The following is a 23,664-nucleotide window of genomic DNA, read 5'->3' on the forward strand; positions in this document are numbered from 1 at the left end:
GTTTATCATCTTCGGTAAATTTGCAGAAGCATCACTGATGCCAGCGTAATAACCCATGGTGAGAGCAATGCCACAGGGCAGAGAGAGCCCTGCTTGCTGGCTTGGCACCTCCTGCACTCATAAAGCAAATACATTGGCAACCCCAGCAGTTTGTTGGGGAATCCTGTGAGCTGGTGTGTTGTTTAAAGGCTCATTCCTGGAATCGAATGATTAACTGAGATTCTTGGCTTTTACTTAAAAACAATCCATTTCTAGCCCGAGAGAGAAAATGGAAATGACTGCGGCCGCATCTGTGAAAGGCTCCAAAATAAGTAGATCGCCATTGTTGTGTGGCTCTTCTTGTTCTTAATCTGATGGACTCTTTGCCAATCTCGTGGTATTTGGAGTCCCATCTCCCGGGTTTGAAACGTGTGGGATTGGCAGCACTTGTCCATTCAAATCTCAAGTCCCCGCTGAGCAAGCCCAGGGAGGAGAGCAGCTTTTCAGGCGACCCTGGGAGAAAGGGCTGTGCTGGGAGCTCACAGCAAAGCTACCAGATGGAGCGATTAGGAAACTCTTGCATAAGGGAGTAACAGCAGGGAATCTGTTCCCTTTTTCTGGGAATAGCTTTGCTCAGGTCAGGGAAGACAAAGTCAAATAAAATAACATAGGGGCTTGGAGACACATGGTTAAGCATTTTACTCCTCTATGCTTTTCCCCATAGTGCCATGTCACAGCAAGAAACCCCCAAGAGGAGAGCAGGTGAATCAGGCAGTGAAGGCGTTTCTCCGAATCGCCGCAGCTTGGGGTGCCCAGCTGCTGTACACAGCGCTGCCGGGGAAGACATTTCTTCCCATCTGGAAGAAATCAGAATGGAAAATATTTGCGTTAAAAATAAAAGGACCAAAATAGCAATACAAAGAAAGAGGAAGCTTTGTCTTCTGCACAAGTACAACCCATGTCCCGACCACTTGTGCTCTTTAAAGAGTGTGGCGTTTGCAGGAGCAGTGCGATGGTAGCCCTGGGGGTGGCTCAACAGCTGGCAGGGTCACCGCTGGAAGGGTTTCGTCCCAGCGGCAAGTGAAGTGACTCCACAAACTTGTAGTTCAGCTGGAGGGAGACAACCAGCTCTCCCCAGATGGCAGTTCCAGGTCTTTTTAAATGCCACCTATGTCTTTGCCATTCCTCTGCTTTAGTAGTGGCATGAGGGAGCAAAGAATCAGGGCCCTCATCTCTATCACCCCGTGAGAAGATGTTACAGTATTTCCAAAAAGCAATGAGCAATGAGCAACCCACTAGGAAAGCCAAAGACAGGGCTAAGCGTGAGGTTTCCTGCTGAGCACTGATTTTCTCCTCTTTCTTTCTAGAGCTAAATTCAGTTAGGGGGCTCCCTGGGACAACATGGAGGAGAATCTGATTGTCCCTGTAGAGGTAAAACCAGGTGGACTGCTCATAGCATCCCCTGTCCTAGGAACTGCCTAGCTCAGGGACTGAACTTCGGTGCTTCAGTTAGGACGACGTAATGGTTAGGACAGTTAGATTCTCTATAGTCAAGTATCTCCTGCTTAGAGACTGTTTGTGGAAAAGCCTGCCTTCCAGGATAAGATGAGCTTCTTAATTTAGGTATCTATGTTTATATAGATATAAAAAAGAAGCTGTGGATGCCCTATCCCTGGAGGCCAGGCTGGATGGGGCTTTGAGCAACCTGGTCTAGGGGAAGGTGTCCCTGCCCATGGCAGGAGGGTTGGAACTGGATGATCTTCAAGGTCCCTTCCAACCTAAACCATTCTATGATTCTATGATATTGATTTAGAACACGCAGCTCTGGTTGTGGAGTCACGCTCAGTGTGAATAATGATTTGGGAAGAGATTATTTCTAAGTAGTTAAGGAAAAAAGGAATCCTTTGCATCCATTACTAAATGGAAATAGCATATGAATAAAAATTATGCAGAAAAGCCAGAAATACATGATTTTTTTTTTTTTCGGTTCCAGTGTGAGGTAACCTAACATCATTATGGTAAAATTTCAACAAGAACAGTATATTAAACAGCTGTTCCTAAACATAGATTTTTTAAATATGTATGCGTATGATTTGTCTTCAAGAGTTTTAAAAGAGCTGGCTGAGACGTTCTCCAAATTCTTAATGTCACTTTTTATTTAGTCTTGAAACTCCAAGGAAGACTGCTAATGCCATGAGAAAAACTAAAAGCTTAAGTAGGTAATTGCAGCCCTAGTGACCTAATGCAGAGCTCAGCAAAAATACTAGGGAGCTGATATAGCCTGAATAATAAAGAATTTCGGAAGGTTATATAATTAATGCCAGGCAACATGGGCTGATGTAAATCAGTCTTTTCAAACTAGCATGCTATTTTTTTCAATGAAACCACAACTTTGGTTGATAAAGCTAGTAGTTGTTCAGGTAATGTCCTTTAAAGCATCTGACTTCATACTGCCTATTTTGGTTAAGAAACCAGAGTGATACAAAATTAACATAGCACATAAGGAAATGGCTGATAGTTCTCCACATATCACTGTAAATAGGCTGTGTGATTGCAACTGAAAGGACAAGCACAGTCTGAGATGATGCTGAACAAGAAAACGAGCTTACTTTACACCCATGTTGGAGATGTGCAAGAGCTATTACTGTGACCTGTTGTGATGTACAGCCTTGAAACCAAACTATCAAGTTCTGTAAAGATCTCAGAAGGATCGAAGGACTGAAAAACATGCCACACGCTGAGACTGATGTATGTGGAAAACACTGCAGGCATGATCACAGTTTTGAAGCACCTGTGTGGCACCATTGACAATGGAACAACTAATAAAATTAATTACAAATGTGTAATTAATTATGTAATAACTAATATGTAATAAGATTTGATGATGAAGTCCAAGTTACTCGAATCCAGTCTGGTTTTGTCGTACGTGCGAAGGATCAAACCAAGGCAGTGTTCCATGTCCAACAATTGCTACTGGTTGCCACCTATGAAACAGCAAAGCTCCAGGGCTGCATTTTCCTCCATTCCTCCTCTGGGAGAGGCTCAGGGAATTCCTGAAATGTGGTGGTACCTCGGTGGCAAGCCCATTCAGCTGTTTTTCTCGCACTTTGGGAGCCACCCAAAGTGGTACAAGAATTTAGCTTGTACTGTGCCACGTAGCAAAGATTTCCTTGGCTGACCTGAATGTTGTGTGAAGAAACATCTTTCATTTGCCTTGAACTTGACTTCTCCTAGCTGCCCTTCTTGTAGGGCTTGTATTAGAAGTGACAGTAACAAAGGGAATTAAGTTGTGGAGCAGCAGATTGTGTGCAGAGGGGGGTTCTCCACAGTGGAGAACCTGAACCTGTGTTTACACTGGCTAGACTGGCTGCATTCAGAAAACATTTGGTCTTCTTCAACCAATCTCTCAGGGATTTATTCAGAGCCTTGTAGTGCATAAGCAATCAGCCAACATTGCGTAAATGCCTTATTGTGGCCTCAAAATAGAGACGATGTAGCTGCAAATCTGCCATAGAAGTGAGCTGGTGTCAAGGTTTGGAAGCTGAAGAGAAACGTCTCTTCTTGTGATTCATTGGCAGATGTCAGAGACAGGAAAATCCTCCACCGGGCAGAACTAGCCATGAAGGGTAGATTTGTGCCAACTCATAACTTCTAGTTTTCTGATGCACAAAAGGTGATTTGTGCAAATCGTTTGACACTGTCCTGCATGATATCCTGGTCTCTAAATTGAAGAGACATGGATTCGACAAATGAACAACTCGGTGGATAAAGAACTGGCTGGACGGTCGCACTCAAAGAGTTGCGGTCAATGGCTCGATGTCCAAGTGGAGAGCAGTAATGAGTGGCGTTCCTCAGGAGTCGGTACTGGGGCCTGTACTGTTCAACATCTTTGTCGGCGACATGAACAGTGGGGTCGAGTGCACCCTCAGCAAGTTTGCCAATGACACCAAGCTGTTTGGCGAGGTAGACATGCTGGAGGGGAGGGATGGCATCCAGAGGGACCTGGACAGGCTGGAGAGGTGGGCCCAAGCCAACCTCATGCAGTTCAACAAGGACAAGTGCAAGGTCTTACATCTGGGTCGGGGCAATCCCAAGCAGAAATACAGGCTTGGTGGGGAATGGCTGGAGAGCAGCCCTGAGGAGAAGGACCTGGGGGTGCTGATTGACGAGAAGCTCAACATGAGCCAGCAATGTGCGATCGCAGCCCGGAAGGCCAACCGTATCCTGAGCTGCATCAGAAGTGTGGCCAGCAGGTCACAGGAGGTGATTCTGCCCCTCTCCTCCACTCTTGTGAGACCCCACCTGGAGTACTGCATCCAGCTCTGGAGTCCCCAACATAAGAAGGACATGGACCTGCTGGAATGTGTCCAGAGGAGAGCCACGAGGATGATCCGAGGGCAGGAGCACCTCTCCTATGAGGAGAGGCTGAAAGAGTTGAGGCTGTTCATTCAGCCTGGAGAAGAGAAGGCTCCGGGGACACCTTATTGTGGCCTTCCAGTACCTAAAGGGGACCTACAGGAGAGCTGGGGAAGGTCTTTTTACTAGGGCATGTAGTGATAGGACAAGGGGGAATGGCTTTAAATTGGAAGAAGGCAGGTTTAGATTAAACATTAGGAAGAAGTTTTTTACTTTGAGGGTGGTAAGGCACCGGAACAGGTTGCCCAGAGAGGTTGTTGAGGCCCCATCCCTGGAGGTGTTCAAGGCCAGGCTGGACGTGGCCTTGGGCAACCTGGTCTAGTGGGAGGTGTCCCTGCCTATGGCAGGGGGGTTGGAACTCAATGATGTTCAAGTTCCTTTCCAACCTAAACCATTCTATGATTCTATGATGTTCATGTGCAGCAAATGCCTGTATACCAGGTATCACGTGTGGCTCCCTCATGGGCAAGTCAGCTTCTGCAGGGGCAAACGGCCATAGCCCAGCTGGGAATAGAGCTTAGAAGGGGCACCTGGGTGGCACTTGCCAGGTACAGCACTGAGCCATGTCCCTGTGCCTGCTCGGCCACCATGTGGGAGGACAAGGAGGTCACAGACTGGGCTGAGCTGTTCTCCCAGCACCAGGCCAGGAGGGAGGCTCTGAGTGCTGCAAATGTGTGAGATGCAGTCTTGGTTCCTACTATAGTCTGGGACAGGCATTTCCAGAAGGGGCAGATGTTACTGCTGTAGGTTTAGCCAGGTGGAAAATGGGCCAGATGATGGCGCCTATCACTCCTCGTTGTCTCTAGAGGGAGCCAGGATGAGCCATGCCCTGTAAGGAAGAAAAATTCTTCATTTCCTCTGCCTCTGCTCACTTAGACAGGCTTTGTCCTGTCTGAGGTGTCTAGTGTTCCTGTAAAAAAAGGCAGAAAAGTCTGCTCTCCTACCCAGGGGTTCTGTCTGTCCTTCCCTGCTCCAGTATTTCTCTTACAATGAGCACCAGTTTTGGCTTATCTGATGTCCTCTGAATGGATGAAAAGACCCCAATGGCTTTATATAGACCAAACCACCCTTTGCATGATAGGCGTCGTTAAGGCCTTGAGCAATTTCATGCAAGTCCTCTTAAGACAAAAGTATCTTCTTCAAGAAATTCTGCTGCTAGAAAACTGGATTTTTAACTTGTTGATATTTGAATGACACCACACATTGATATACTCATGTTTGTTTTAACACTTTTGTTTTCTCCTTTTCAGGTGGTTCACCAGCTGTGAGCATGAGCTCCAACAACATGTCCTTATCCAACCCAATTTCAACTCACAGCATTGTGCCCCAGAGCTCCAGCCTCATGTCCACCCCAGCTGGGACCCGAATGCCTTCTGTTCCTGCCGCTCGGAGTATGGGCTGCTACGGAAACCTTCCTTGCAACCAACCAAGTGCATACAACGTGACTTCAGGAATGAACCAAATGCAGCCACACAGAAACCAAAACCAAGTCCTGCCCAGCCAGAATAACCCCATGATGTCTCGACAGCAAACCATGACGCAGGGAAACAACGTAGCAGCTTTTGGGACGGGGTCAGTGGTCAACTCGCAGCAAGTAAGGCCAAGCTTGAGCCACGGAGCCACGGGTGTCCCTGCACAAAGGCCAGCCAATGTGATGATCTCGGCTACTGCCACTGCCCAGAACTGGGCTCCACAAGAAGCTGCAGTGAAGCAACAGGATGCACTGAAACCTGCAGGGGTCCGTTTCCCCACTGGCGCTCCATATCCCAACCAGTCTTTGCAACGCAACGTAGGCAACCAGCATTTTCCTCAGCGTGCATTGGCACCTCCTAATCAGTTAACAGCGGGAGTCCAAATGAGGCCTCCTCTAAACCAAATGCACCAGACTCTAAATGGACAATCTGCTGGCTCACTACGAGGTCTCAGCATAAGACCTAACCAGCTGAGAGGACAGACTGTGCCTACCTTGAATCAGCCAGGAACAAGTATGACACCTCCATCATCTCTGCCATCAACCAATTTCACATCTACCAACCAAAACTCTCGGGTTTACCAAGGAAGTGACCACAGTAATGACCTAGCATTTGACTTTCTGAACCAGCAAGGTGACAGTATAGGACCTGCGCTCAACAGTGACTCAGACTTTATAGATTCTTTACTGAAAACGGAACCTGGTAATGATGACTGGATGAAAGACATCAATCTCGATGAAATTTTGGGGAACCACTCATAAGTGACAGTACCAAGGGTGAACCAGACGAAGAGGCAGTAAGAACATTAGCTTTCTCTTTACATGCCAACAACCTGCTTTATTAATTTACACTCCCAGTAACTGGGCTGTCCTTTAAAATACCACGAAGGGCAACTGCCCTGCTTGAAGAGTTGCTCTAGGAACAAAACTGAAGTGTCCCCCGATGAAACAGTAACATAAGCGATAAGTCATGCCTATCACAAAGGAGTGAGAATGCATGAAGGGTCTGTTCCCCGTGCCGGTGCCCAGCGCATTGCAAATCCATCAGCTCTGCTCACGGGGGCTGTGTGGAAAAAACGTGTTTTGCTTCCCACACACACAAACATCAGACAGTGGTATGGGTTGTGGAACATCATTTCTCTGAGTGCAAGTAAGAGCCCAAACGGTCTTCAGTCATCGTGTTCACAGCCCTTAACTTCTTCAGGACTACTCAGCCCTGACAGCATCAGGCCCTGTGTAAATCTCATTGTGTTACAAAAACTGTTTAGTTCTACACAGTACAAACTCACATTTGCTTTCCCAATGATTTTGGGTTTAAAACCTCTATGTTTTGTAGCACATAAAAGGGTAAATGGTCTCATCCTAGGGAAGAAGGAAACGGATCGTCCAGTGCGTCACTCAGTGTGGTCTACCGTTTGCTTTCCCCCTTTCATCAGTGCTTGCAGCGACTATCAGAGGACACTACTGTCCTGCCAGCAGCACAATCATTTTTGGCATTGAGGAAAACATGAGATGAACTACACCAAAGCTCAGGATCCTCACTTTGCCACCTTGCCCTACCCCAGAGACTCCAGTGACTTAATGGACAACTTAAGTGAGAAAGGTGCTCACAATTTGACCCTCACTGACTACTTACCCAGTCCAGCTTAGAGGAGGGCAAATGCATGAAGTGGCTCAACTAAGCCACTATCCTCATTTTCATCGTAACCCATGGTGAGTGTCAGGTAGTTCAGCCCAGTCCTCTTCTTTTGAACAGGTTTACCCCAGCAGAAACGCCAGCACCTCTGTCTGGGGAGAGGCTACCATTTTGATTGCACAGCATTTTGGCTCCATCCCGCTTTCCCTTTGTCATATGGGGGGAGTTCAAAGAGGTCCAGTGATGGCCCAGGTCCCCGCAGCCTCTGACTGTGGGACAAGAGGCGCCGCCGCTGAAACTAGCATGCAGATCAGGTATAACCACCTGGGTTACTCGCAGTAGGAGGCTGCGCTCAGCCACATCTGTGCTTGTAAATGAGAGTTTTGGCGAATATTTCTGGGCACTGGACTCCTTCTTCTGTTCTGGGTTTGGGGATGGCCCAGCTAACATTGCCCTGAGCAATTTCTGTGCATCACTAGGGAGTTAACCTGGGGCAAGAACCATTCCCATAGACAGTTTGCAGCCACCTTGCCTTAGAGGCTAACAGAGCAGAGCAGTAAGGGTACAGATTGTCCCACACTGCTTGACCTCGGTGCCAGGGAATAGTCTCGACCGTGTTAAATTTTCTCCTATAGACTTGGTCATTAAGGGCATCAGAAGGAGGTGCTGTGTGACTATAAAGCAGCTCCACAGTGAGTCAGACAGGAGGATTCATAGATGGGAACAGATCTTGCAATTCAAATGAAAATGCTGTTCTTTAAAATGATGCGGTGTGACGTGTTTCACAGCCTCCTCTGAATTAGCTAAAACTAGATGTGGCAAAGGAATACAATGCCTACGTCCTCATGCCCCGGTGCCAAGAGGCATTGCTATACCCCGTGCAAGTGCTTTATTCATCCTTGTTAGTGGCAGTGGGATGAGTAGACTACTTGACAATAGCCTCTGCACTTATCTGACCTATTTCTCAAGAGAGGTTTTATTTAATAAGGGTTCTCCAGCCATTTCGCCCTGTCATTTCATGTGGGTGAGATTTTCCGTGATGTTTCAGGAAGCGTTGCCACACACACAAGCACCAACACCTCCGGGAAAGGTGTAACGTGGGCATTTAGTTATATATGCCAGTTGAGGCGGGCTGGGCCATGATGCTCTTCATTCCCAGACACGTTTTGCATAAGAGAGACGAGAAAGCCTGCCGAAGAGTCCCTTCAGCTGCCCCAGCTAGTGATCCTTGCACACCCCCCGCATTGTGTGACGTGGTGGCTCAGCTGCCCAGAAGGCTCCCTCTTCTCTCCCGTTTTGGCTGGGGTGCGTGCGGTCCCTTTGATATGCCAGTACAAATTTTTCTGAGTCTTTAAAGAGCTTTTCAGCCCAGGTCACTGGCACCCCGCCTAAGTTTGGGGAGATACAGACACGGTCTAACAAATGAGTCCCCTATACATTGTGCAAAACTCGACTGAAATAGTAGCTGCATGAGTTTAAAGTGGGGGAAAGATCGGCTCATCTGTCGCACACCCTGGCACACACCCCGTCCACGAGCAGGTCAGCAGTGACTGCCGAAGCTCTGCATGGAACAGATGACTGCGATGCCACCAAGGCCGAGGCTGAGTTAGTATCATCATGAGCAACAGGCGCTGAAGTCTGGTAACTTCAGCTACCCTCCCATGCCATTGAAAAAGCCACCAGTGGTTTCTGTATTAAGATTGCTTTCCAGATCCTCAAACGATGTAAAAAAGTTGTTCAGCTGAGGAGCTGGTCCCAAGACTTCAGGATATCATCCGGTGGTGGATTCAGTGCTGAGCTTTGTCCTGTTGGCCTCAGTCTGGAGTGAAGAAGACACCGGGCTGTGAGTGCCATCCCCGGGATCAAAATTTCATCTCGTCTTAAGTAAATTCAACAAAGGTAGAGGCCATTTGCAGTCCCATAAAGATATGCCTGATGCATTTCAAATGTGAGCTTCTGAAAGACTCCTGCAACCAAAACTTGAATCCGATATCATTTCTTCAGAACAGCTGTATCTGAACAGAGCTAGTGTCTTTTTTCTCTTTCTTTGCAATGGCTAAGTGCACTACCCTTATAGTCTATTTTTCATCACTGACCGGGCACTCTTCACAGTATTGGGTTGTAAATATAAAGAATTATTTGTTTTGTAAACTTTTGTAAAAATAAAACAAAAAGTAATAATATTTTGGTAGGAATAATAAAAATCATATTATTTGGGTTATATTTATACATATGTGAAATAAATATACTATCAAAAAGTTGTATTTTATACAAAAAGTCAACGGTTACCTTTTGTATTCTATATACAAAGTTTTGTATGATACGATTGTTTATTTTTATCTGCAGACTTCAACTTTGGATTTTGGGGGAGGGCAGAACGGGATCGTGGTTAAATAGCTGGGCCTGACCCCAAGCTCGCTGAAACCAATGGAGTCTTTCCATTGCCTTCACAGGGCTTTGAATCAAGCCTTTACATCACCTTCAGATATGTTTGACATCTGAAGCTCTCTGGAAACCTCAACATGAAAACATTCCAGGTTTCAAATTTTTTCCCTGAAAAAGGCTTTTATTATTATTATTATTATTATTGTTATTATTATTGTAACTCTTGGGAGGCAGGTGGGACCTATGTAACTGTCATGTCCTTGTTGCATGTATGTCTGCTTTATATTTTCCCCATATTATAAACCAGTGTTTCTCTATACAGACTGAAAGGAGAAGTTGCTGTACAGAAATGTTTGTGTTTATGCATTTTTACATGTGGCTGTATATACCTCCTAGTACTATGCAGTGACACTTATTTGACTCCATTTATTTTTCACCTAAACATGAATAGTATGTTTTTCAGTAGCTATCAAAACTCTGCCAAGTAAATCAATCAAAATTATGTCAAGTGTCTCTTTTCTTAATATGAATTTTATAATGAATGCCTGTTTAGTCAACTGCTCATTCGTCTCAGTAAATTACAATTTCAGTGATATTTTAGGAGGGGGTGAGAAAAATGTGCATCTGGCAGCTTCTGGGAGCTCAGGCTGCAATGTTTTCCTTCTGACTGAAGCCATGGTTTCATTACCAGCAAGGGTTAACAAATAACACCCGGTATTTTAGCTCCTGGTGAATGGGTTGGTGTAGTCTCACAGCACAGTAATTTGCTCTGGGATCCTTCTGAAGTTCAAGCAGAGCACTAGGCACCCCAAGAGATAGGTGACCTGAGAGGGCTGGCTGCGTCCCCAAGCCCATGCTCTGGCCTGGATCATGCCCTGGAGGTATCTGTCCCTGTCTCCGCCCTAGCAGAGAGCCCTAATGAGATGCCAGCAATCAAGCAAAGGGCTTCTCCTCCTTCCCTCCCTGCCTGCCTCATGCTACGCCTCATTTTAGCCTGAAGAAATTCCAGCATGTACCAGATCACATTGGGTTGTGGATTGTTTCACACAAGTATTCATCCTCGCCAGGCTATTTTTAGCAGGCCAGCCCTGAGGAAGTGATGTCCGGTTCCTCAAGAGGCTTTCCTCGTTAACTGGACTCTGTCTCCAAGTGGGTGGCCCTTCCCACCCCATGAACTGAACAGCAAGGGGTGGCGGAGGGGACAAATGTCAGTGCAGCGCTGCTCGTACCCGAAGGCTTCGCTGTGCTATTTTCAGATGTAGCAAATGAAAAAGGGCTCCCCACATCTTAACTGTTTCACTGCTGCTAGTCATGCCCAGGGGCCTCCACCCTTTTAGTCCTCCTCCTCTCACCCGCTCCCCGTGACCCCAGCTCTGCCAGCTGCTGCCCTCCCATTTATTTGCCAGCACTGCTCAGTCCCTCCACTATGTCTGACTGCCACCCGCAAACGGTTCCCGCATCCTTCCCTGGCATCCGGGAGCTGCACAGGGAGGGACAGGGGAGGGACAGGGGAGGGATGCTGGCATGTGTCCTGTGCTCCACCACCCTGGCTGTGCCTGCGCTCCCCATCCCAGCTGGAGATGCTGAAGGGAGGGGGTGCCCAGGAGGCGGGTGGCTCTCTCTCCTTGTTTCATCATCTCCAGCACATGTGGCAGACTGTGCTCCCCTTGCACTCAAGAGTGGAAAATAGGGCACAGTCCCACTCATCCAAGAGCATGTCTGAAGTGGGTCAAGAAACTCATGCCCTAAAGGTGCCTCTTTGCCCATTCCAGCTGTAAGGGCAGAAGATGGGGCTGGTGGGACAAGGGAGCCTCAGGCAGGGCTGCTGCCCAGCTGAAGAAGCTATGTCTATATCAGTGAGCTGAAAATCAACTAGGGACCCTTCCCAGGCCCTGGATCATGGTTGTCTGTGCCACCAGGATGTGAGGGTCCCTGGTAGTGCTTTGGTGCAATGACCGCCCACCCAAACAGGTCCCATGACCAAAAGCCATTCCCACTTTGGATGTGGGATAAGAGTCATAAGAGGATATAATAATATGGACAGGATTCACCCTGTGCAACATGGCCACAGCGCGAGAAAATGTCCCCAGGCATGTCTCCTGTGCCCAGGGAGATGTAGCCAGCGAGACCACATGGAGTGGGTGGGAGACACTGGTGGCAGTGAGCATTTTCCCTGCCCAGCCAGACACAGCACAGCAGGAACTGCACCAGATCCGGGTGAGGGCTGACCTTTCCCACTGCATCCGAATCACTTGGCGGGAAGTGCCACCAGCTCTGAGGAGCAGCACAGCCAGGAGACCTGCTTCCTCCCGCAGCAGCACTGTGGTCTGGCAACCGCGAAAACCAGGGATGACATGGAAATGGTCCTGCCACAACAGAAGCTTAGACCATGGTAAAAGCTTACATCACCCTAATTTTTAAATTTGGCTTTCTGGGTCATGTAGACCACTTTGACCCTGTAATAGAGTTGCAAATCATATCCCAAGAATCCATCTAAATAAAATATAAAACTTTTTTTTTTCTTCTAGCTCACAAAATCATTGTGAAGTAGCTCAGCCATAAGTTACTGTCTTACTGGAGGACTTGCAGGATGAAATCCCAATCCATATGCTACAGACCAGGTTTAAAAAAAAAAAAAGAAACCCAACCCCCATACTAGCATTTGTGAATCTTCATTATAAGGGACTCCTGTAAAAGACTTGAAGCTTAAGCTGTTGTTTTTTTCTGAAACAATTCAGCCTCTTCTGTGCTGAAGAGCATGCACCCAGCAAGTGACTGCAGCACCTGGTGAACATTTGGTGATGTTTGTGTTGCTGCTGCATGAGTATCAAGGTAGATGAGTTTCTTAGAATCATAGAATAGTTTGGGTTAGCAGGGACCTTTAAAGGTCATCTAGTCCAACCCCCCTGCAGTGAGTAGGGACATCTTCAGCTAGATCATGTTGCTCAAAGTCCTGTCCAACCTGACCTTGGATGTTTCCAGGAATGGGGCATCTATGACCTCTCTGGGCAACCTGTGCCAGTGTTTCACCACCCTCATTCTAAAAAATTTCTTCTTTATATCTAGCCTGAATCTCCCCTCTTTTAGTTTAAAACCATTACCCCTTGTCCTATCACAAAAGGCCCTGCTAAAATGTTTGTCCCCATCTTTCTCATAGGCCCTCTTTACGTACTGAAAGACCACAATAAGGTCTGCCTGGAGCCTTTTGTTCTCCAGCCTGAACAACCCCAACTCTCTCAGCCTGTCTTCACAGGAGAGGGGCTCCAGCCCTCTTATCATCTTCGTGGCCCTCCTCTGGACTCGCTCCACCAGGTCCATGTCTTTCCTGTCCTGAAGGCTCCAGATCTGGATACAGTGCTCCAGGTGGGGTCTCACCAGAGCAGAGCAGAAGGGCAGAATCACCTCCCTTGCCCTGCTGGCCACGCTTCTTTTGATGCAGCCCAGGGTGTGGTTGGCCTTCTGGGGCTGTGAGTGCACATTGTCAGCTCATGTCCAGCTTTTCATCCAGCAGTACCCCCAAGTTCTTGGCAGCGCTGCTCCCAGTCCCTTCATCCCCCAGCTTGTATTGATACCAGGATTGCCCTGACCCAGGTGCAGGACCCTGCACTTGGCCTTGTTGAACATCATGAAGTTCACATGGGCCCACTTTTCGAGCTTGTCCAGGTCCCTCTGGGTGGCATCCTGTCCCTCAGGACTTCCAACAGCAGAGCCAGTCAGTGTCTCCTGGAGCTGCACGGTTAAAGACCCACTGGCTGCACTGGCGCGTGCCTGGTGTGCAGCCCTCTCTCCCCAGACATGTCATGCATTCCTGTGCACAGCTCGAGACAACAAAGATGCTCTATCTACATTTTTTGGAGGGCTGCCTGCGATGTTTTCACTCTGGGTGACTGGTCTGCCTTGTTTTACAGGACACAGTTGCCCTGTTTTATCCTTCATGTCCCGGAACATTAGGAAAATCCTGTGGTGCTGTTAAGCATTTGGGTGAAATGCTGAGTGTAGGTGCATCCACGCAGCTCGTGTTCAAGTTAACAGATCTGATGGCAAAATCTATCCCTCAATTTTGATTTGAAGTGAAAGAAAATGTTCCTGGTCATTGTGAAGGTCAATGTACATCGTGTAAGGGCAGAATTTGCCCTTGACACCGTTATGTTGGAGTGACATGATGAAAATAAAACCAGGGAATGTATTCAAATTGACTTTTGTGCCAACCTCGTCTCTAAGTACAACAGGGAAGTTCAACTCTAGAGGCCTAAAAAAAATTTTTAATTAAATTAGTGCCTGAAGCATCCCAGCTCCGGGGTACCAGCTGACTGAGAAATCCTTATTAGAAATTAGTGTCTTCTAATTTGAGGATCTGATTTGGAAAGCTCCTTCTTGTAGAAGTAGCCCATAGGGTTAGTTCCATAAACTGATCTACTGACAAACGACTGGGCGTACATGCTGATCAGGTTAGTATACCAGTGTAACTCATATATGAATGTAATTTCCATCTATGAAAGACATCTAACTTTCTCTAGGAAAGGCATATCTGGGGATGGCAAGTTGGCTGCATCTCTTCAAATTTATTTTAGAAGGAATTTGATAAATTTCCCAAAAGTGTAGTTTTTAGAAATATATCAGAATGCACATGGCCTGCTATTTGATTCATTAAACTTACCGGTGTCTTTAAGGTAAATACTGAAGAATGTCTAAGAACATATGTATTGGCCAAAATATCCCTTTGTCAATCTTCACATCAACTGTGCCTATAACGATTTATTCCTTTTTTGAGTTCCTTTTTCTCTTAAGGATCACGCTTTTTTTTTCCACGTTACTCGTCCTCCAGCAGGACTTCTAGCTGGCATAATGTTAGTCCTTGTAGTAACTTTATGAGTAACTGAACTCTACAGCAAATTGGAACTGGTGTAAAGAAACCTGTTGAATTCTCTCTTGTGGTTTCCTTAGTGTGAACATGTTAGCCTTGATCTGCTGGAAAACCAGGCTCACAGGATGTCTACAGCAGAGGCAGAAACTCCATGTCTTCCCAAAAGGCTGAGCAAAGCTGCAGGGCTATGTGGTATCCCCATTTACATGTGAGCAGTAAGTTAATTGCATTAGTACAGATAAAATCAGGATTTCATGCACAACACTCCCTCAAAGCCAACCTTTCCCTTCATTTAAGAAACAAATCCACTAATCAAAGGAGTTTCCCCATATTTACATTGCATGTTTAGATCATAATGTGCCACAATGGTCTTGATTAATTGTGTGGATCTCACTATAGTAAAGCCATTGCATGTTAATCCTATTCATTAACTCTCCCTCCAACCCCCAAGACTTAGTCCAGTCTGTTTTACAATATAATCTGATAGCTTCTTATATACAAATACCAACAGACCATCTGTTTATACTGGGGAGCTAAAACCTTGCAGAAAATGTCTGGAGTGTTTTAGAGGGTTACAAAAAGAAGCTTTCAAATGCAGACAAGATAGTGCCTTTTAAAGAAGCAAATCATTAAAAAACAGGAAAAAAGCCCTTCCTGGAGAACATTTCATTCTCAACATTGAATATAGTCTTTTGCAAGTGACTCAAGTGCACAAAACAGCACAAAACCTCAGAAATTTCCTTTTGTTACATCGGTTTTTTAATCCTCAGTAGTGGCCTATTTTGGTTTTCTTTTTCATTTTTCTTTAAAAAAAAAAAAAAAAAGAAGAAATAGTGTCTTTTTCATACACTTTGCTGTGCCTCCAAAGCCTCCTGCTATTAGACTGGTTTTAGCTTTCACTAAGCAAGATCGTGCAATAAAGGAAATTCTCCCACTGGCCACCAACACCGTGACACAGTGTAGCTGTGCATTTGGATGGCAGATTAGCTCCAGAAATGCTACTTTATATTAAACTATCTAAGCTTTCATTGGCGAATGCTTACACAAGGCTTTTACAGCCTGTGATAAAAGGTAAGATTTTCAGAAAGGAGCCCAAAGTCTGGCTTCCGTGCCCATGCTGACCAAAATGGTGATGTGTGGCTCTTAGATTTTAGCCCCGTGGTTGCCTGCAGAATAGGGGCGCTTTGGTAACATGATGTACTCCAGGCAGAAATAATCAATGCAGATAACCAGAAGTCTAGAAAATGTATAGAAAAGAATTGAGGTTGTTTAGCCTAAAGAAGAGGAGGTTTGAGTGGCAATAGCATAAAAAGAGTCTTTGAATGGATAAATCATTGCTGCCAAGGGAGAAGATTATGTACCTCTGTATTGACTCATACAGGCCCAGAAAGTTTTTAACAGGAAGGATGTTTTTAAGTGGAAGTTTTTAACAGGAAATATGGACTGTGTGAGGAGGATTTGGGGTCTGAAGGTCCTCGGGACCTAGTTAGGCACCTGTCAGAAATGATACTGGTATGGTTTATGTGCATTCAACCAGTGGAATGGACTAAAAATCTTCATGGGTCCTCAAAGAAAGACAGAAAAATGACGGAAAACAAGCAGAAATTTTTCATGTTGAGGAAGAAAAGGAAAAAAAAAATCAGTAAAGAGTTTTGCAGGGCTTAAATCAATGAATACTCACCAATTCATATGAACATCAACACCCGACCCCTACCCCCATCCTGTAATGCAGCTACTTGAATCCCACTCCGCTCCCATATCACAAAAACACGGCAGGAGGCCTGAGAGAGTTGGGTTTGTCTCAACTATTTTGCCTGCCCCTTCAATCTTTCTCCTGGGGGGTGAAGTTAAGGAAATCTTCCATTTGAGCCCCCTTCCCTGAAAAAAAAAAGGTTTTGATTCTATGCTTGCCCTTTTGTGTCAAAGTTACCAAGGCAGGCTGGCTAATTGCTGGAATGATCAGGAGGTCCCAGAGATACCCAAATCCAGCCCCAAGCATGTCTAAGTTGATGTCTTTGTTTGCTTCACAAAACCAAACAGGAATAGCTTGTGTGAGGATTAGATATCTGCAATTCAATCCAGATGATCGCTTTATTATGGAAAAACATCCTTCTCCATACCACCCAGAAAGACAGCCACCACGGGACGAAGTATCGCGGGCTCCTGTTCCGCCCCAGTTGAAGCTGCAGGCTTTAAAGGCAGAGTTAAAAGAAGACGTACAGCTGCTACAGGAGACGGGCTTAACAGCGTGTCAACGCCATGTGCTTGTAAGGATATTTAAAGGATTAGGGGAGAATTAAATGTTTGTCTGTCTTTGTTGTTCAGTACAGCTTCAAAGCTGCAAGACGATATTAAAGAAGATATTTCCCCTTTTTAAATACCGGAAGGGGACTCCTAAAACAATAGCTGGAAAACGCAGGCATGACCTATCAAATTTATACGCAAAGATGCTGTACAATTCTTATCAGAGGGGTGAAGAACACGCTATTCTGCAGTGTAAGACGGTGATATAAATTCACAATTTAAAATATCAGTGAATAATCCCCAACAGGGACAAAAAAGACAGCTCAAAATTCCTCTCTGGGAAACAGAAAGCAAGCATCCTGGCCGGTGGTTTCAATTTATCGCACTGCGCTGAGTTGTGGGTTAATTGGCCAGTAGCAGAGCGATGCTTCCAATGACCTCTCCTAGGAGCTGTTCTCTTGGGCAGCCAGGGGTGGTCACCAGTCCGGCGGCTGCTGTTAAATCTGCCTTGTACCTAGGATCCCAAACAGGGAACTTTATAAATTTTTAGGAAAAAGCAAATCTGAGACAGAAATCCTGTTGGTGAGATTCTCAGGTCAGCGGGTGCTTTCTTGGGGGAAGGCTTATTTAAGAATTCAGGTAAATTCAGTGCCTTAGCTTGCAAGGGGAGGAATGGAGAGTGTCTAAAGGAAGAGAGACATCTTTTCCAGAGAGGTTATGACATTACATTGGATTTTTACCAAATGGAGAAACTTGCAGCTCCAGGAATAGGGCTAAAGGGGTCTTAAGACGCCTTGACATGTTCCTGATCCTTAACTATTCTGCATAGCTTGGATGCCTTTGGGGACATTGGCTAAGTTGTGGCACACACCCCACAGCAACTGCCCTCGACACCAGCGCTTCGCCTGGGGCAGCCACTCTGCTCTGTGCTGTGGCTGCGCTCGTGCTCTGGGCCTTCCTGTTTCCAGCATCATCATCTCAAAATACCAAGGCCAGTGCTTCTGAAAGCATCTTTAGAAGGCAGACCGATGGCTGTTTTCTGCATGAGGCAACATCTCATCCAGCTGCATTTGGAGCTTTTATGGATTCTTCTTCACTGCTTTTATCCTTTTATTCATTATAGAAGGAGCAGAGCAAAGATGAAAACCTCGCTCATTATATCTTTCCCCTCTCCTGCTCCAGCCTATCTGTCTGAAGGACGTTATCACTGAAACAGTTAATTTGGACTAGTAGCAATTGATATCGTCCTTAGATAACAAAAGGAAATTCTTTGCAACAGCAAATACTCATTCTGAGCAAAGGCAGCCCCAATTTCCTAAGCTGCCCACCACCTACCACAGCTGCATTACTTGTGACTTCACAGGCCCAACAGTGAAGAAAATGACTTTGTTCATCTTCACTGTCGCCATAATATAGATTTGAAATGTGTTCAGTTTTGTGTTAGATTTAATCAGAGTGGGAATGTGCTCTATAGAATATGATCCAAGCATTTTTACAATGGGCACTGAGCTAACAGATATTCAGGTTATTGAGCAACATATTCATACAGCCAAAGGCTTTAAATCTTGTCCATGAAGAAATGTTTGAGCAGAACAAGGACATTTCCCTCCTTCACTTCTTTTCCTTTCTAAAAGTGAATTAATATCTCTTACTAGGGATACCGGTCTACATTAATGCTACTTAACCCTTGCCTTTACAAAGGATTCTTGTGACCCTTCTCTGGGAAGGGATCACTCCTCCGTTTTTTGGAATTGGGTATTTGTACTCAGCACAGGGAATGCCCTCAGGGTAAAGAAATATGCCCTGGGAAATTCCACTCTGCTTGGGTTGAGACATTTAATGTTAAACCCCTGTTCTTTCACTTTTCTCAATATCCTTAGGCTGGAAAGCATGTTGGCAACACTCCAGCATGACGGAAGCATCCGAGGGAGCTGTGAGGCACATGCTGACAGTTCAAGCCAGGGCTCATTCGGAATTCCTGCTGGTTTCAGGCACTGCCAACCTCACAAGCACCTCTGCTCTCTGCAGTTGTTTTTGTAGCAGAGCTGGCCAAAGCAAACGTGTCCCAGCCAAAGCATCAGCCTCCAACCTGTGTCTGTTCACGAACCACACGAGCTCGTCTATCAGCATGCTGAGGATGGGCTGAACCTGTTGGCAGAGCAGCAGCAGATATTGCCTGGAGACACTGCTGAGCTGCCAGAGCAGCTGCAGCTGGGAGACGGTGGAGGACTGTGCTTCCTGTTACCATTCCATCACACCACTCTGGGACCCCCGTGATGGATCAAGTGGTGCCATCCCTGGGCAGGAAAAAAAAAAAGGTTGCCTAAAGCTTCCTTCTTCTCCCTCCACCGTAGTGCCACCAAATCCAGCACTAAAACTTGCTTCCCATCCTTCCTCTTCCTCGTCAAGGGCAGGAATTCCCCACCTGAGAAATGAGGGCTATCATCTTCCTTCGTAAACTCCCCAACAGTAGCGTATGTCCCTCTCAATCTCTCAGACAAATTGCAGACATGAGGCTATTGCCTTTCAAGGGCAGGAAAGAGGATACTGGATTGTATTGCTTCTCCTTATCTTCTGAGCCAAACACATGAGACGGTGATCCTTTTCAAACATCCCAGACCCAAAACACACAGACACGCACAGAGGAATGAGGGTGTGAGGACCATCACAGTCTCTGAGTTACAGTACTGAAGGCTCAGGGGTCACTGCACATGATATGGTGACATTACATTCACATAAGATAATTAATGCTTACTTTTGGTCTTCACAAACTTCAGGAGTTTATATATCAGCACTGCATCAGAGTCTTGCTATGCGGGGTAGAAGTATTTGACATCCAAATGCTGGAATATGGCTAGAAACGGCATATTTAGAGTTGCTTGTGAAACCTGAATTCAGCCATGCTTACGTGCAGGCATTAAACTGATTTTTAATTACACAGTCCCATCATGCTTTTTGTCCTGAACCTTCACCGAATCCAGCACACAGATGAGATGTCTGAACAGGATCCATTTCATGTTACATGTGGAAATTTAAATCAGGCATTTCCTAAGTTTTGGTACACATGGCTTTGCAGCCTAAATATTTCTTTCATGCATTCATTTCTTGAATGCAACATAGATTTGACTGCAAAACAAGTGGCAAGATAGGCACAAGCTGGCAGCTTCTTTTATGATCTAAAACTAGCTTCAAAAGGAGGGAAGTGGTGTTCATGTCTATGAAAATGGTAATAATAACTGATTGTTTCAGCTTATGCCAAAATTTTAATCTGAGCCTGCTTGTAGGACATCGCATGCTTCTGCAGTTGTGCACTTTCCTGACCAGTCACTCACTACCACCTTTTTGGGGGAAGCACGTACTCCCCTTTCCAGCTATCTGGTGCTCCTAGAAACACTGACCAGTGTCCCCATACTGGCTGTGTAACGGCCTTGGGGGCAATGAGAAACAACTCCCTGGGTAGGTCCACATTGCTAAATAAAATGTGCTAAGGGAGAGGTGCTGACCATGAGGCCAGGAGTAGTAAACTGGTTTCTGCTCACACTAGGACCAGTTCCTTATGGAGCAGTCTGGCCATATCCTAATGTGTCTTCAGTAGCTTCCTGACTGTTTTCCACAGCTCATCCACTGCAGATAGTTTACTCACACAGAGCAGATAATCAAACACCTCTCAAATACTTCATTTTTATTGCGCTCACTGTTAAGCCTGCAACTCCCCAGCCCGCCCATCACTAGAGCCGAACACCTATTGCTTCTAAAAGAAAGTCAGGCAACTGTATGAGCCTTCCACATGGAAATGTAAGCCATCGAGGTAAATAAAAGGGAGACCAAAAGGAATTAATTTCTACTGTATTTTATATTCTAGGTGCACCCTTTTCATTTTTAATATAATCTCCAGATCTTATCATCATAATTTTATTGTGTTTTATTAAAACACTACCACAAATACACATCTTCCTTAGTAGGAAAAGAAGCATAACTGAGATAAAATCAAGTATTCTTAACCATTTCCCTAATTGTAGCTATTAAATACACCAGTTGTAGATTAAGATCTCACCTTGAAAAGTCTGTGTGCACACACACAATATAAAGATAGTACTATTTCAGACAATGTAGACATAAAATTACCTGCATTTAAAATGCTTGTTTGCTTGAAAATTTGTGTATAAATCAGTACCGTAAAATAAAGATTTGAGATCCAAGAGATACAGAGACTCTTACCCCGTATATGAACACCTATCACCATATTAATGAGACTGCTCAGTGCAAATGCTGAGACATCTGAAAATCACCCTCCTAATGGCTGAAAATACCAAAACCAATTCTTGCCCCAATGTCCTTCCTTCCTGCCTGATCACCCTACGAGTTCTGGAAATACATTTATTTCCAGCAGTAGTGGTTTAACAAGCACCAGAACTTTCAAATTTAACTCCTGTGAGTAATTCTTACTTCATGTTTGCCAGATTGGAGACCATTACACAGATGGCAAGGAGCTGCTGAAGTGTTGCAGTCCAAACCTGTAGACAGCCAGACAGCTGCTATGATTTATTTAGTCCTTCAGGAGGAAAGATACTATACTACTTTATTTGAAGTGACACTAAAAATTGGTCTTCTAAAACTACAATATGTTTTGCAGCATGTAATGGAAGTCCTGCCCCTAGAGCCAGAGGAATGCAGCACGCAGCGGGTGAGGCAGCCGCACGCTCTCCAGAACAGGGTGCTACAGTACTAACATACTTACTTTGTCAGCCTTGGACTGCACCGGTATCATTGCTTAGCTACAAGCAAACGCATGCTACAGTACATTGCAATAAGTCAGTATCTGCAGAGACCATTAAAAATTAAAAGCATAAGGCAATCAGAAGTCAGGTGACACGCCTGACTCCAGGCAGTGGCTTGTACACACTGAGCGTGCATTGGGATGGATCCTGACGTACTCATTAGCCTGTCTGATATTCAATGCCTCACTGCTCTGTGAGCAGACGTGAGCTGGTGGTGGGAGTGAGGACAAGAAAGCACTACACAGGCAGAGCAGCAAGCAGAATAAATATTCTGCCTATCAGTGCTCTGTAAACAGGTAGCAAGCTGTAGCATGCAGTATTAGGTCCAGGTTGAGTCCAGAGCCCCACATCTGTAACACCAATATGTGCATGACTGCATAAAAAAACCCCAATCGACTGACAAAAAAAAGTGTCAGAGGCCCACTGATCATTAGCTTCGGTTTCTATCAGACACGAGGGGTGCAAGACAAAAGCACTGTCAGGGTGCCATCACAGCTGGTAAAGAACCACACCATGGGTGAGCTAAGGTGACCACTCTGATTGGGTTAACCTCAAGTACATGGAGATCTTGGAGACAAGGTGACAATTTAAGTGCAAGTCACTCTTTTGGTTTTGACTAGTTTCCAGTTTTGACAGCACAGGCATCATGCATCAGCAGGACCAAATCCGTGCATGTGCCCCATGACCATCTTGTAACAGATGTTCTCGCAACCACAAGCAACTCCACCTCCAAATCACAGCCACAGCACGTTGTTCTTCATCAGCCTCTCTGTGTGTGCCAAAGCTCTCGCTGTTTCTGACCTCATACTTTATCAGCTGATGGAGCTTGACAAAAGGAACACATGCCACCTCCAGTGTGATTTGATGATCATACATCACAGTGGGATCTCGCCAGTGACACTCCACCCTTCCCAAGGCGCTGAGAATCTTTTATCGGCTGCCCACTGCCCTTAAGCTGTACATCAAGGAGACAAGAAAACGTAATAAATCTGAGAACCATTTTAGTGAATCAAAGGGAGAGACAAGGGTGTCTCTGGTTGTGTGGTTTTCAGAACAATTATGGGACTGAGTCATGCTGAAAATTTGTTGGACTCACTGATGTGGACTACTAGAGAGGAAGGCACAGTGTGTGAAGCTGCCATTGCCATGAATTATTTAATGCGCTGGCTAACAGGGCACGGGAATGTATGAATATAGCGGGGAAAATATGGGAGATCCATAGAGCTCCAGCAAGGAGAGAGAGTTTTAGGATGGATATGATTTTAATATCGGGGTTGGAGTGAAGGGAACAAGGCAACCATTTTCAGAAGCGATCAGGGCTCTCACTCCCTTGTTATAGGCCTTTCAAATAACAGTGTTGGGTTATGTGATGGGGAAGAGGGGAAGGGAGGGGAAAGTCTGATGAGCTGTACCATGTAAGGGCAGGTTATGACAAAGACTGCAGCAGGGCAGAATGCTTTCTTAGAGAGAATCATCTGAGCATATGGTCCTGCTTCCCGGTCCACCCTTTGACCACTGTAGGAGCATGATTCCTCCTCTGCTCTGGCACCTGATGCTCCAGGTACATTTAGTCAAGGAGTCACAGACCATGACCAGACATCCCCACAAGACCCCTATGAGCAGGCTGTGCCAGGACGCCTGGGGTGTGTGACTGTTCCTAGCTTTGAGGACCGCTGTGCTCACAATGTGTGAAATGACAGGCCTGTGCTTGCAGCAGCAAAGCTAGGAGGTTCCAGGGATTCGAACATCTGGATTTGTAACATCTGGCACATTCTTCTATCATATACCAGATGTATAGACTACACATACACACAGAGCTAGAAAGCCCCTTGCTCAACAGACACATAGTTTAAATGCAAAGGACACAAATACTATCTCTTTTCACACTGAA

The 23,664-nt window shown here is 45.7% G+C and overlaps 1 protein-coding gene across 1 annotated transcript in view; it reads left to right on the forward strand.

The window, feature by feature from the left end:
* Positions 1–6,628, forward strand: part of MAML2 (mastermind like transcriptional coactivator 2) — a gene marked incomplete at both ends in the record, with an annotated part of 219,468 nt that extends 212,840 nt beyond the window's left edge. Inside the window, one exon of the mRNA XM_082488647.1 lies at positions 5,646–6,628. Within this exon, the coding sequence (XP_082344773.1) occupies positions 5,646–6,628 (983 nt within the window). The remainder of the gene's footprint in view (positions 1–5,645) is intronic.
* Positions 6,629–23,664: the final 17,036 nt, after the last annotated feature.

Source organism: Vanellus vanellus, assembly GCF_965231255.1.
Source record: "Vanellus vanellus genome assembly, chromosome: 1".
NCBI lineage: Eukaryota > Metazoa > Chordata > Aves > Charadriiformes > Charadriidae > Vanellus > Vanellus vanellus.